The 14,468-nt window shown below is 42.6% G+C and overlaps 1 protein-coding gene across 5 annotated transcripts in view; it reads left to right on the top strand.

Annotated features, from left to right (window-relative positions):
* mob2a (MOB kinase activator 2a) overlaps positions 1-14,468 on the top strand; it is a 71,153-nt gene that overhangs the window by 49,999 nt on the left and 6,686 nt on the right. For 4 of the 5 annotated variants that reach the window (XM_028586224.1, XM_028586225.1, XM_028586222.1 and 1 more), the window contains exons 2-3: positions 10,557-10,717; positions 13,063-13,156. In XM_028586224.1, coding sequence (XP_028442025.1) covers positions 10,557-10,717; positions 13,063-13,156 — 255 coding nt within the window. Of the gene's footprint in view, positions 1-2,081; positions 2,287-10,556; positions 10,718-13,062; positions 13,157-14,468 lie in introns of those variants that run through there. The other variant, XM_028586221.1, reaches the window with a different exon arrangement.

The following is a 14,468-nucleotide window of genomic DNA, read 5'->3' as shown; positions in this document are numbered from 1 at the left end:
TGAAACGGGTCCCCTGGTCACAGACCCCCACATCCCCTCACCAGCTCAGGCACTCATCTCCCTACACACAGCCACTGATTGAGCTGCTCACTTATTTATGCATACACACACACACACACAAATTGTCTACCACACACTCCAACACACACACATGGCATGGCCCCTCCTCCCTCTCTTTTCACTGTTCTCTGTATTCTTTATGGGCCAGTCAGGCCAGTGCTATATTTAGCACCAGGGGAAAAGGCAGTGCCCTGTTCTGTCTCACCCCCCATTTCTTTGGACCGCATTTAAACGCAAACAAGTGGTGTCTCAGAGGGTCAGTCTACAGTAAATATGTTCCACCAGCATGTCTGCAGGCACTACACACACCTCTGCGCACATAAATTACACACTCCCATACATACATACACACACACACACACACACACACATAAGCACAGTCCTCACATACAACACCCTCACGATCTCTTTTATCTTCCTCACTCGGCTACTTGCACCCACCTGCGTACGAGGAGTGCACATAGCTCCACGGGTCCCACAGATTAGTGTGTCTTTATTGTCTGACCATACTACAGCAGCCAGCTGGTTTTGCACATCTGCAGCTCCACCGTGGCCCAACAAGTTTTGTCTGAGGAGCCAGAGAGGGAAAAAAAACAGACTTGTTGAAGAAGAGACAATGAAAAGGAGAGGCAAGTGAAACAAGCCAAGAAAGGGAGGAGAAATGTGTGAAGAGAGCAATAGAGGAGAGAATAAGAGAGGCTGTTTGTTGAGAGGCAATAATTAGAGGGAAGAAGGGCGAGGGAAGGATGGTGCCGCAACGCTAGTTGAAATCTTCTCATGAGTCGCTCGTCTCCCACTGTTTATTTCCTCTTTTTTTTTTTTTTTTTTTTTTCATTTTGTACTTGGGTGTTTTTGGCTCAGCCTTATGTTGACAATTTAATTAGAATTCACATCAGACTCTTCTAGCATGACCATAATATGAAGCTTCTAAAAATTGTTAAAAACAATTCCCTCCCCCCAACAGACACACAGGAACCTCGAGATAGTCCTACGAGTCTGCCTTTGGCTCTCAAACTGGCTTTGTTTGGTAACCTCACTGGTTCCTCCGCTTTGACGTGTTTGAACATGTCAGGACTGCAGCAAGCCCCGTCATAGTTAGATTTCAGAGGAAGTTCAGAATCAACAGGAGGAATGTCGCACACTTGGCTTAACAAGGCACCAGTTCTAACACCGAAAGAAGTGACCCACTGTGACAATACACAACACTGTTTTAACTGCAGCTTGTGTGCATTGTAGCAGTAGACTTACTGAAACTCACCCATAGCCAGCTTTTTAGAGTTGTATCCTCTGTTAAGATTTGTTTTGTTTAGCCATGCTTTTCCCGGTTTTTCTGTTTTATTGTTGTTTTAATGGCTAATCTAACCGAGAATTTCTTTTTGAAAATTAGCTTTTTAGCCAACACAGACACAGTGATTTTTGCCCCTGTAAAAAATAAGGACAAAAAGTGGTTCAACTAAATAATCCTAATTTAAGGTCCAACTATCTTTTTTTCTGGACCTTGCAACCACATTTCAGTCCAAGCAAATGAGTTTGCACGTTTTCCTAATGTGCATTTAAAGTGACAAAATACTTGGGAGTATCAGGAGGTTGGTTATTTAAGAAACCCTCTTGGGTTCAAATCTTATTTCTGGGGCATTAATGCAATGGCTGATAAACTGCTACATTAGGAGTTATGTCTACTAGCTCTTGGGCTGCTGAGAATATTTACTTACTTTATGTATTTATGTACCTAGTAAAAGTCATGTTTATTTAAACATGTTCTATAGCAGGCATATAAAATGTAGCAACACCCTTTTTATTCCATTATAATCCGCAGTTACTACCTGACCACCTGTTGCTACATTGTAACTACACCTCAGGCAGACCCACGAACAATGTCCACATGGGCAGACTTTGACGTCACCACAGCCCGCCCACCGAGCCCTCTCCTCTTCGCTGATTTGACAACAGGAGAAGGGGAGGAGGGCCTTCTGCAGACTTGGCAAAGTTTTTCTATTTGCTGTGTAGTTTTAGTCAAAGCTTCAGATAGGTCGAACCCTGGTGTGATTTGGTCAGACTGCAAAAATCTGAAACGGAGATAATCTGCCATCATATCTTCATGTTTTAAATTATGGTCGGAGATTATTGCTCCTTTTCTGGAGATAAGACGGACATGCACTCTCAGAGAAACTCCAAAAACGGACTAAGTTGCAAAATGGTGCTTCAGGCAGTCGGAAGAGTACTAAGGTAAAACTCCGTTATAACTTGACTAAGTGCCGTCCGCTAATAACTTCGGAGTCAAGTCTGCACTGTTAATGTGACATTTTTTATATATTTTTATGAAGCTTCGGCGGACCGGGAGAGCCGTGTTGTCCGAGTAAATAATGTTTTACTTTTGTTAATATGTCGTATAATGCTGCTTTTCTCCGCTGAAGCCAGAAACCTTGTTTACAGTATTTATTTATTTTTCCGACGTCCTATTTCATCTTCAGCGGTTTTCTTACAATGTTACAGACATCCAGTCACTTTGACAGAGATTGTTATCTGAAACCATAAAGCTTACTTCGTACCCCGCGTGTTGACTGCTTAAGACCAATTGGAGAAGTCGGCAGCTTTTGTTTAAATCAGTTTTTATCACGCCTCTATATCTCATCCTGAAATTTAAGTACAGTTGTCTCGGGGACGTGGAGCCTGAACGCCTCATTCCTCATCCTGCAGCTCTCACTAACGAGACTCAACAAGAGCATGAGAAATGTGACACTGTCCCCTCATATAGTCTAGTCAATTATTGAAGACTCCTGTTAACTTTTAAGCATAGACAACCTAAAGAGGAAATTGTTTTAAATCATAGCTCAAATTGTTTTTGTTTTTTGTTGTTGTTTTTAATAGAAATTGATAAGGAGCACATGTATGTTCAGGGTTAAGTATAGAAAGCCTATTAATCCTAATTAAATCCTTTCTCGAAGCATTTAGCTTGTTTTATATTAATGGCAAGTATTTAACCTATATATTTAATGTATAGAAATTGCTGTGTACATTTTTATTTGAGCCGGCATCCAAAGTCCACAATGTGACTGAGCAGACATAAGACTTAAAGAATTTATCATGACCCAAATACAAGTGTTAGCAGTGTGTTAGTGTGTCCTACGAAGTGACACAACAACAACACCAGTCATGATTAATCCCCATGGAGAACCAATACAATTTCAGTAGAAATACTCATGTCACAGCAGTTGTGAGTAAGGCAAATAGTTAACCCAGTTTGTGTATTTACCCAGTATGTGTCATGAAAAGAAGACATGCCGTCATTATGAGTGTGTTCCTCCAGGGGCCACTGTCCTGTTAATGCTTTGGTGAAGTTTCCTTTCAAGTCTGGGGACAGGTGTGTTTTCAAACAGCAGCCCAAAGGGCACAGGCCTAATACCTATTGTAGTCTGTGAAGAGGTGGAGAGTGATAGTAAGGAAGAATATCCACCGTCTTAGGATCTTTTAACAGATTGTAAGCAGAATGTAACGCAGCAGAGAGTGTTATTGTACAGTATGTTGTTATGTCTGTTGAAAGACCTGTGACAGGTAGAGACACGTTCCGCTGCTCCTATTTTTCTGGGAACTCAACTGCTTTACTTGTAAAAAGAAAATCAGCTGATTAACAAGGAAATGCAGCGTTTAAGTCCTTTGCCAGCCAGGGACGAGAGGGGGGTTTTCCATAATTTTTATTGTGAGGGAAAAAAATTAACAACTAACACCGTAATCAAAGTTAAAAAGGATGCATAGTTTGGAGTTTTATGAGTTTGAGTTTGAGTGTGTGTGTGTGTGGGGGGTCACCCTGTTTATAGCTCCACTTTCAACCTTCCTCCTCCCAGTGAATGGTTAAATGCCCTTGGCTTGGATGCAGGTATAAATACTAGACTGGAAACGATAGCTACGATAGCTTTTAAAGGTCCAGTCCCCCTGAGAGTAAATATATAGCCTTGTGTATGTTTGAACTGTTTTTCAGAATTGTCTGTTTCTTGCAAAGTGAGGAGAAAAAAAAAAAATCTATACTCACACACATCCCCTCTTTGTTTTACCATTTGATTCAGTAACCGTTAAAATCGAGTGATCGGGTTGACAAGAGGGTAGAGAAGTCTCATCCACGCCAATCACTTCCTATTGTGCCAAATCAATGTCAGAGCTTACCTTCTTCCAACAAGCTTGCATTTGCCAAGCGCTTAACCAGCAGCTCGGTCTTATATCAACCCAAAAACCCCTTTCCTGTCGTGCTTTATGATGTTGATGAGGCTCCATTATAGTGCTGGCATGGGGTCCTTACATACTCTGCAGGCCTGAGAGCCACTGAATAGGATTTAGCACAGAATGACAAGGGGAAGAGGAGATAGCCAGTCAGCTGTGGTCAGTAGTTAAGGGGTGTGTGTGTGTGTGTGTGTGTGTGTGTGTGTGTGTGTGTGTGTGTGTGTGTGTGTGTGTGTGTACGCCTGCACCCTGGCTACAATTCACATTTACAGTGCTAATGACGCCCCTGTTGATGCTACTGATTAAGTGGTGGCAGCTGTGCTTTCTTAGTTTTTGTTTCCTTCTTATCTCTTTCCTATGGAACGTATTTTCAGTGCCCTTTTTAAAAAAAAAAAAAAAAAACTAAACACAGACACTTCAGAAACAACTTTGACGGAGCAGTTACTCTGTAGACTTGGAGCACTGCGAGGCAGAACCTCTGGTTTAGTCCATCCTTAACTCGGGTCTCTTTTTAGCCCCGTAATGGCTGCTGTGGTTTAGCTTTGGTGTGCTCAGGCTGCCTGCTCTGCTCTGTCTGTGGCTTTTCGCGGAAAAGAGCCATTGAGTCCATTCAATTTGAATCCTGAAATAGATCAGGAGGCCAGCCTTGGAGAAAACCGATCCTCCTGACTGAAGCTCCTCTTTTTACACATGGCAGAGTTCATTCCCTTAGTTCTAGTCTTATCGGTTGATATTGGAGCGATATCCTGTTGCTATTGATTGATGTTTTGTGTTTTTTTTTTTTTTTAAACCCTGAACACAATGAACCCCACAATCAGTTGACAACGGAGGGAACAACGTCCTGACATGCGATTGATTCTTTCTCTGATCCATCAGGTATTTGAAGGTCAGCTCAGTCAGAATTGTTTGATTTCTCTTGGTAGAAGACCTCTGATTGTTGTCTCTGGTGCTTGTTATCTCTCATATCCTTATCATAAACACAGTGGCTGTTTTGTAGTAAAACAATACTGTACTGTATACTGTAAGGAAAGCATCTTTGCACCTTGGAGCATCTCTTATTGTTCCAGAGAGATAACAAAAATGTCCTGTATAGAGATGTTTTTGGTAATCTTTATCCCTGCAAGAAATTAAATTCTTCTCTGAAATGAAGCAACCTTTTGCCCTCCTTAAATGGATAATTTTTCTACAGTTGCACTCAAAGCCAATCCCTCAGGTCATCTGCGAAAAGATGGTCGTCGACTCTGTTGTCAGTTTTGGGTGGTTGCTCGTGCTGTTCAGGAGGCCAATTCAAGCAACGGTTGTGCAATATAGAGTTTGGCATGAGCCGCAGACTTAAGGGGACAGTCATTACATGGCTTTTTGTTAAACCGGTTTCAGCGTTAAGTTGTTTCCAATCACAGAGTGCCCCAGTTTAAAACGCAAGACCCATGCGTAGGGAGAGGGCATGGTTGAAGTTTTTTTAAATTTTTTTAATATTCATTTATCGGCCATTATAAATGCCGATACCGATAGTTTGGAAAATGCATCAATATTGGCCCGATAATATCGGCTCGCCGATATATATCGGTCAGGCTCTACTTTACACAAAGTTTATGCTTAAACCAAGTGTATTTAGAATTCGGCAGGCACACAGTCGGCAAACTACAGCAGCTGTTGTATGCAGGCCAAAGATGTATGTTTGACACACACTTGAATCAAGACCGCGTGTGTACACACAAAGACTTGTGGGACACACGTGCTTGCACAGACGCACCCTTTCAGGCCAGACAGGACTCCCTTCTTCCGAATTTTCTCGAGGTCTCTCTGGTGGGATCAGGCTCATGACGAAGCTGTCGTGACCAGCTGGGTTGGCCGTGAAGAGAGACAAGGGGGCTAGAGCCAAAGACGTGTGCTAGTGTGTTGTGTGTTCATGAAATCACAGGTGTGTATATGTGTGCAACATAGTGTTAGTTGGGTACGAGTGCCGTGGTACGGGAGGAAAGGTAGTGAGTGAAAACGGCAGGGGGTTGGGGGAGGTGGCGGGGGAAAGGGAAAGGGATAAGAGAGTGGCTAACAGAGTTGAACAGCTGTCGGCTCAGTCACTCCTCAGCTCTGCAGCACTGACCTCTGTGTCACCTGTTTATACAATCCTTCCTTTCCTTAGTTTTTTTTTTTTTTTTTTTATTGCAGATAAACCAACATCTCCGTCTTCCTGCTTCACTTCCTCCACCTCTACGCGCGTGGTTTTCTCATGGCTCTTTATACATTGGATGCGTGTTTTTATCAGTTTGACCAGGTTTTCTGGATCGGGAGTCTGTGTCAGAGACTGGTTCCTGTTGGTGCCAGGCAGGCTATGGCTGCCCCCCCCCCCCCCCCCGGAGACATGTGCCTGTCCCTGGCCTCACTTTGCCTCCACTCCTGCCTTTTGGCCTGCCCTGATCTGTCACGGATCTGGTGAGGGAGAAAGAGGCATCTGCTGCCTTTTATGGCAAAGACTTGCCTAGGAGAACTTTACCAAGAACAGACAAAGCTGTGTGTGTGTGTGTGTGTGTGTGTGTGTGTGTGTGTGTGTGTGTGTGTGTGTGTGTGTGTGTGTGTGTGTGTGTGTGTGTGTGTGTGTGTGTGTGTGTGTGTGTGTGTGTGTGTGTGTGTGTGTGAGAGCGAAGACAGACTATGTGCGTATGAAGGGAGGAGTGCTGGCAGAGAGGAAGTTTTCTTTATCCTAAAATAAACTAATGGCTCCAGAATTTCACCTCCCCTTACCACACAAATGTACGCAAGAGGCGTTTTTGTATGGAAAATGATGAAATTACAGAGGGAAGGAGGCAGGAAATAACTCAGTAAAACAGAATGTTTTCACAAGCAAAGGGGGAGAGCTGACTTGAACCTTTTACAGGAGCCGAAAGTTGTTGTTTTTTTTCTGAGGGGCTTAACCGAGCCTTTGAATAGTTGTGAGAGCTGACGGTATCTGTGGCTGAGGCTCCATCATCAGGAAAATCTCTTTCACATGACGGAACATGTAGCTCCCAGCGCAAAACCACACGGCGCGCATAAATCTGGCTGTGCCCTCATGAGCAGGAAGAAGGCTTTTTTTTTCTGTTTTGAGGGGGCGAAGGAGGCAGACAAAGATAAGAAGAAATGAAACAAATGATAAGGAGCCTTAAGTGAAAAACAAAGAACAGTAATTAAAATATGAGTCCGAGTAGAGGTCACGGAGTGAGGTGAATGGGAAGCTGATTGGACAGGATCATTGTTGGGGACAGGAAGATGAAGGGAAAGGGCAAGAGAGGGCAAGGATAGAACCGCGAGGCCTGCGGCTTTTGACCCTGAACAATAGGCTGTTTTGGACAGGTAAGCCTGCGGCCATGAAGAGGAAAAAGCAGAAGACAGGCCTACAAGCCTAAAGAAAGACGGCGGAGAAAGGACGAAAGAGCAGAGCAACGGGAGAGCAGAGGTGAAACCGAAAGTGGCCACTCATTAATAATTAGCCAGCAATGTAATCTGCAGTGTCCTTGGTTTTTAAATGAGGCAAAAACACACTCAAGAGCTGCCTGATAGGAAGAGCCGGATACCTTGATGACTCATTACCCAACAAATGAGAACCTGAGCAGGGTCGTGTGTGTGTGTGTGTGTGTGTGTGTGTGTGTGTGTGTGTGTGTGTGTGTGTGTGTGTGTGTGTGTGTGTGTGTGTGTGTGTGTGTGTCCGTGTGTGTGTGTCCGTGTGTGTGTGTGTGTCCGTGTGTGTGTGTCCGTGTGTGTGTGTGTGTCCGTGTGTGTGTGTCCGTGTGTGTGTGTGTGTGTGTGTCCGTGCAAGTGTTGGTCCTCAGGCAGTTCATAGCTAAACATTTCTCCTGACAGCTAAATTAGACAACAGCGGGACATGTAAAGGGGGGAAACTTAAACATTTACAAAGTACACGGCCACTGGCTCTGTGTGCATTGGCATGTTGACAGTCCTCTCCCTTGTTTGCTGAGGTGGAAAGCAGCCGACGCTTCCTGGAGAGGGGCATTAAACTGCAAAGGGCTTTTGAACACTGTGCTCTGGCCAAGAGGCCTCGTGCTCCACAGTCCTGTCATGTTTTGTACGTGTTTATTAGTTCCCATGGATATCAGCTGAGCCTGTGTCGATCTACCTCCTCTCCCCGTCCCTTTCTCCCCCTTAGCTCTCACTCCCCCCGTCTGTTCTCTATTCTTTCTGTCGAAAATCTATTTCTAATACATCTGGCTGCATGTGGACTGCGAATTTCCATGCAGAAACCCCACCAGTCATGGCTTCTTTCCCGTAAAGTCCAGGACTAGTCGTAGCAGAGCCCGAGTGAAAGTGTGAAGGGTTTTGGCTGCTGCTGGTAAATAGTGTTTATGAGCTGCTGCTGCTCTCTTTTGGGAGTGTGACTGGGAAAGAAAAGGTGAAAAGGAAGGAGCCAAGAACACATGGCTGGATCATTGTGTTGTGACAGAGGGTGTGGTGAGGGAAGGGATTGAGAACTGGAGATTGAGGGGGTGAGCGCAAGACGAGCGGAAATGAGGGTCAACAAAAGCACAATAAATTTCGGGCAGTAAACTTAAACTCCCTTGTCCTTAACCCTTGTGTTGTCCTCAAGTCAAATTTGACTTCGGCCGATGTGGATTTTTTAGTGCTGCCGATTTTCTTGAGCCGGTATTTGGAGCCGATACTGCTTTTACTCGCTCAATTTACATCATAAAATGTAAACCCTGCCACACTGAATTTGTTTTCGGAATCTGCTCTGCCATTTCTTTAAAAATAAACCGAAACACAGATCAGTGTCACTTCTGCAATCATCATTCATATCACCCAAATTATGTGTGCAATGTGCATTGTATGGATGGGTGCAGCGTCTCCAGCAACACAGAGCTTCCTGTGGACGCCTGTCTGTAAATAATGCCGGGAAAAAACTATCGCTGAACACAGCGGCCGCGTATCGGCCGATGCCGATACACGTAAAATCGCAAATATCGGCCCGATATATCGGCCGGCCGATAAAATCGGTCTATCACTAAATATGTTTTCATGTTTTCAATGTCTTTTTATATCAGAAATATGGCAACCAAATTGCCCAGAAATAACGTGGATGCATGCATGTAAGTTGTATGGAACCCATACAACATTCTTTGCAATGTAATATTAAGGATTACTTACACTGAATTGTGGGTGTTTTATTCAATTTTATAGTGTTTGGAGAAAAAAAAAAATGAAATGGTTTTAAAACAGTATCCAGTCTGTGTCTCACTCAACATCCTCTGATCTAAACTATTAATCAAAAATAAGTCATAATTTTAGCTTTTTCTAAACCCAAAAATTAAGTATAATGTCATTTAAATTAGGTTTATTGAACATGAATTAAAAAAAAACGTGTCAGAAAAGCGAATAGAATGTCGGGGAAAAAGCGCCCCAAAAAAGTTCATTTTCAATATTTACTCAGAAGGACGACAGGTTCATGGTGGACGGGACGACAACACAAGGGTTAAGCAAACCCAAACGACAGTAAAGAAAAATTGGGAACCGGAAAAGGGTCAAATAGATTGTTGGGCCGTTGATTGCGTTAGTCCCAGACAACTGAGCCTCTGTTTTATTTGTCTCACTCATGTATCAAGCCTTTCAACCCTTGACCCCAGGGTGCACTGCCTCCACTGATCCAGGCAGGGAGCAGGGGCTGGGGAGGAGAGGTTACAGCCCTGGAAGTGCAGGAAGAGTGTGACATGACATCCCCGTGCTAAAACTAGCAGTGGAAGTACAAGGCGCCGGGGACGGCTGTCTTTTGTGGAAGCTATAGACTTAACGTCATGTCAAAGGTCTGAGTTAGGGGTCAGGTACAGCAACAGAGGTTGGTGGTCTGTGGTCTGTTTAAGTTGCTGCGAATTCAGTTTTGTAAACGCCACAGAAGGTTTGTCTTTTGTAGCTTGTTCCTGTGATTTTTTTTTTTTTTTTTGGTGAGAGTTAAGAGATTCAGTATCAGTGTTTTATGGATCTCTGTGCCTGAGCTCAGACTATTGTATCAACATAACGTTCTGTCCGCAAGCAGCTTTTTTTTTTTTTTCTTCCCATTTACAGTGAATTTAATGCATAACAAATAACCTGTGCTGACCCTGGTGTCATGTCAAAAGTTCAGCAAAGACTTTACATTTCTTCCCATTCTCCATACAGCGTTCAATTAAACAGTAAACATAGTCACTGCGTCACTCTTTGACACTTTTGAAATTAGGCTTTCTAATTTCCTTTTTATCTTCTATTGCCCAAATCAAGTCCTTTGCAGCTCCTTAACCTGTCTTCTTTCTTCTGCATTGCAGGAAGTCCAAGACGAAGCCAAATGGAAAGAAGCCTCCCGCAGAAGAGAAGAAGCAGTACCTGGAGCTAGAGTATACAAAAATCCGCGTTGTGGACTTTGACCTCAAGGAGCTGGTGGTGCTGCCCAGAGAGATAGACCTCAACGAATGGCTAGCCAGCAACAGTAAGTCACTATGGTTGTTGTCACTGATGGAACATATGAAACGTAGAGGAGCTCTAACAGTCCGACACATAGCTGAGGATGAACAGAAGCCACTGCTGTAAGCAATGTGAAGGGGCCTATTTTCTTATTTATTACATACAGTTTCTTTAGTCAATATCAGTGTATGCTCGGACTGATTTTTTTTTAAAAACGTTCCTCAAGGGTTTGGAATTGTTTTTCTCAATTGGTATGCACTTGTCTGGTGATGACAAGATGTTCCAGTGGAGCAGCAGCTCTGACAGAGCCAAGCTCTTAACAGGATCCAGGCCTGCCCCATCCCAGTAACACCACACGGCGCTTCTTTAAACACCATTGTTTACTGCCAGCTTCAGTGCGGCGTTTCAACTCCTATTGAAATTTATAGTCGTCATTATGAGCATCATTTCTGGAGTTTTGCAAGCTCACTGCGGCCTGGCTGCTTGATCGACTTTATGAGACTCTTTATTTTGTCTGTCTCTCTGACCTTGTTTTGGTTACGTATCCAAACCAGGTGCTCGCAAGGGGAATGGAAAAAACAAGCATTTTTGCCTTTTTTTTATTTTATTTTAGACTGATACAACTTTGTTATATAAAACAGATGGGATGTGTTTTTACATGTTAATGTGTTGAAATTGGAAGTTTATGTAAGCTTGCTTGGATCCTCCATTAATTGGGCTTTAGATTCAACACAAACAATAATGTTTTGATTAAATAGTTTGTTTAACAAAATCAATTATGATTGGATCCATTCTGCGCATATATACTGTATATATATATATATATATATATATAAACCACTAGGGCTGCCACCTCTTAGTCGATTAGTCGACTAATCGGTCGTTTTGGACTTAGTCGACTAAGATTTCTTTAGTCGATTAGTCATTTTTTATGCTTATTCATGTTATTTATTTATTTGTTATGAAATTACTTATTTGCAAGAAACTTCTGAGCACATTTATGGTAAACACAAGATTTAAAGTGGTGCTTTTGCAGGATTAATTGTGGAGAAACTCAGTTTTACAGATGTTTAATTAACTACATTTATATTGTGCTTTTCTAGTCTTAGCCACCTCTCAAAGCGCACAGCTCTATCAATTAAATCAACTAATCGATTAGTCGACAAAATCGTATAAGTGTTAGTCGACTAAGAATTTCTTTAGTCGAGGACAGCCCTATAAACAACAGTACTTTCCCTAGATAGAGGGGTTCTGTCTGGTTCCTGTGGGACGGTACAACTTTTAAATTGTGTCCTTTTGGTTCTTCTTACGTTCCATATGGAAAGCGTAATAACAGTGAAAGTGACGCAGCCATTTCAGAACGACGTGTGATGATCTGCTCAACATAACTCAACCGAAAATCACAGGCCTGTTTCCCCAAATTGGAGCCAGATCAGTAGAGCTACTGTACTGCGCGAGAGGTTCAGTGCAGAAGCCTAAATTATTACTTCCAATTGTTATCTAAAGGGTTGCCTACGGTGTTCAGACCTCCCAGCAGCCTCAACGTGAGATCATTATTTTGGGACAGAATTAGCAACAACTAAAGTTCACTAGAACAAGTGAAAATGTAAAGGAATTATAACACAAAGTCAGCTATTGCTTCTACTTCAATTTATAGTCGATTTCCCACCAGATTTAAGCCTCATAAGTTGCAGGTTAAACAGAAAGTGTGGCTCGTACCGGGTGTACCCTTCTGCATGTATTGTAATTTTTTAAATCTACAAACGGTCAATGTTTTATTAGATAGCCTATTTATTAGATACTTTCAGCTAGTTATGGATGATTATGTTGACTCAGCTCTAACACAAATGAAGTGCAGAATGAATGAGAATGCTATGTTCCCCCAATATATTGTTACAAGCTTTTACGTAAATGAATTGTTTGCAAAGAAAGACATACAGTTTAAGGAGTGTCACCATACAAGAAGGATCTCACGCGTCTGCATATGTCAAACATACAGAACAAATTACTTTGACTTAGAGATGCATTTCTTCTAGGAGTTTCCCCTCATGGCAGAAATACCTGTTTTTAGTGACTGGAGCAGCAACTGTGTAAAAGCCGCCATCTCACATTACTTACATTATTGTTTGAGGCTCACACGCTGTTGAAGGACGTAATGGATTAGTGTGTGCATGTGACTGTGCCTGTCCCATTGATCACAGTGTCATATGCACTACAGTACTTTAGGTGTGACATTGTCATCCATGATGAATGTACTCCTATCCTTCTGGCGTGAAAAAGTATTAGGGTATCCTCTCTATGATTTCGTTCTTTGTTACAGACAAACACTGATTTGCATGCTCTGAAATCTCTCTGTTGTCTTTGCCACAGCGACGACATTCTTCAATCTTATCAACCTGCAGTACAGCACCATCTCAGAGTTCTGCACTGGGGACACCTGTCAAGCCATGACAGCCTGCAACACGTAAGTTATCTCCGCCGCTTATGGTTTATTCATCGCTCACCTGCCGAGGCCCATTGGTTTATTTATCAGAAATTGGTTAATTCAGCAAGGGATGCTTCCCCCGGTCAGCGAGGGACGACTCGCAAGCCCAAAGGGTGCACTCTCCCAGTTAATTTTGGTCTTTTAACTACCCACGCTGTCCTTTGGAATGTGCAGTATTGCAGCTGTAAATTTACCAGTGGGCTGTTGTACATTGTAAATGTACATTGTGTCTCCATGCTTGCTGTGTCTGTGCTGCAGCACTGCATATTTTACGGATGGATTTTAAGTACATTTTTCAAGCATTAAAATTATAAAATGAGGCTTCTGCAGTCTGGTTTAGACAAATCAAGTTTGTTTTTTTCTTAAAAGTGCTCATAATATGCTTTTTGTCTTTTCCCCTTTCCTTTATTGTGTCATATATCTTTTTTTGTGCACGTTATAAGTTTACTAAGTGAAAAAGCCCAAAGTCCACCCCAAAGAGACTTCCCATCTGCAACAGAAAACACTGTTCACAAACTGCTCCAAACAGCTCTATTGTAGTCCAGCCTTTACTTCACGTTATAATGCTCGCCTAGCTGCTAGCGTGGCACGCCCTCATACTCTGCAACTGACTCGCTAGCAGTACTTAACTGCGCATGACTCCCAACAAAGATGGAACAGAAGTGAGATGCCTCACTCTGTAGCTAAAACAGAGAGCTCAACACACAGGGTGAAAAGAGGAGCTGCAGCAATGTGCAGTGTAACAAAAAGATGGTGTATTTTGAAAATTAAACCACGTAAACCTATTCTGGTACAACCTCAAAATACAATTATGAACCTGAAAATGAGCATAATATGAGCACTTTAATACCTAATTCCCTCTTTTTCTTTTCATCCCTAGCCACACAAACATGTGTGTGTCAGAGAAAGTCACTCTTTTTATTATTACCCCAGGACAAAATACCCTGTTTACTTGGTCAGGGAATTGTAATTGCCACTCCCCCTACTCATTTATAACATCATTATTAAAGAAGAATATGCAGAGATTTTGAGTTTGATAAAAGGCAGAACCCCAGACGTCAGAAATGGCCAAGAATCACGTTGTGTTGAATCTTTTGGGTGACGTTTTTATTTACAAAAAGTGGGAAGACGAGTCTCAACAATTTTTGTTGTTGTTGACCTCTGGACCACAATTAGTCTCAAACACATCCTGTGCAGCTGCGGCATTAAGGCTTAGTATGTATCAAATCTGACCACTGAGCAGAACAGCGAGAGACTAAAGGCATACTGGGGATAGATAGATAGATGGATA

The sequence above is a fragment of the Perca flavescens genome, chromosome 8 (genome assembly GCF_004354835.1).
Source record: "Perca flavescens isolate YP-PL-M2 chromosome 8, PFLA_1.0, whole genome shotgun sequence".
Taxonomy (NCBI): domain Eukaryota; kingdom Metazoa; phylum Chordata; class Actinopteri; order Perciformes; family Percidae; genus Perca; species Perca flavescens.
Note: the sequence above shows the minus strand (reverse complement) of the source record. Positions and strands in the feature narration are given on the sequence as shown.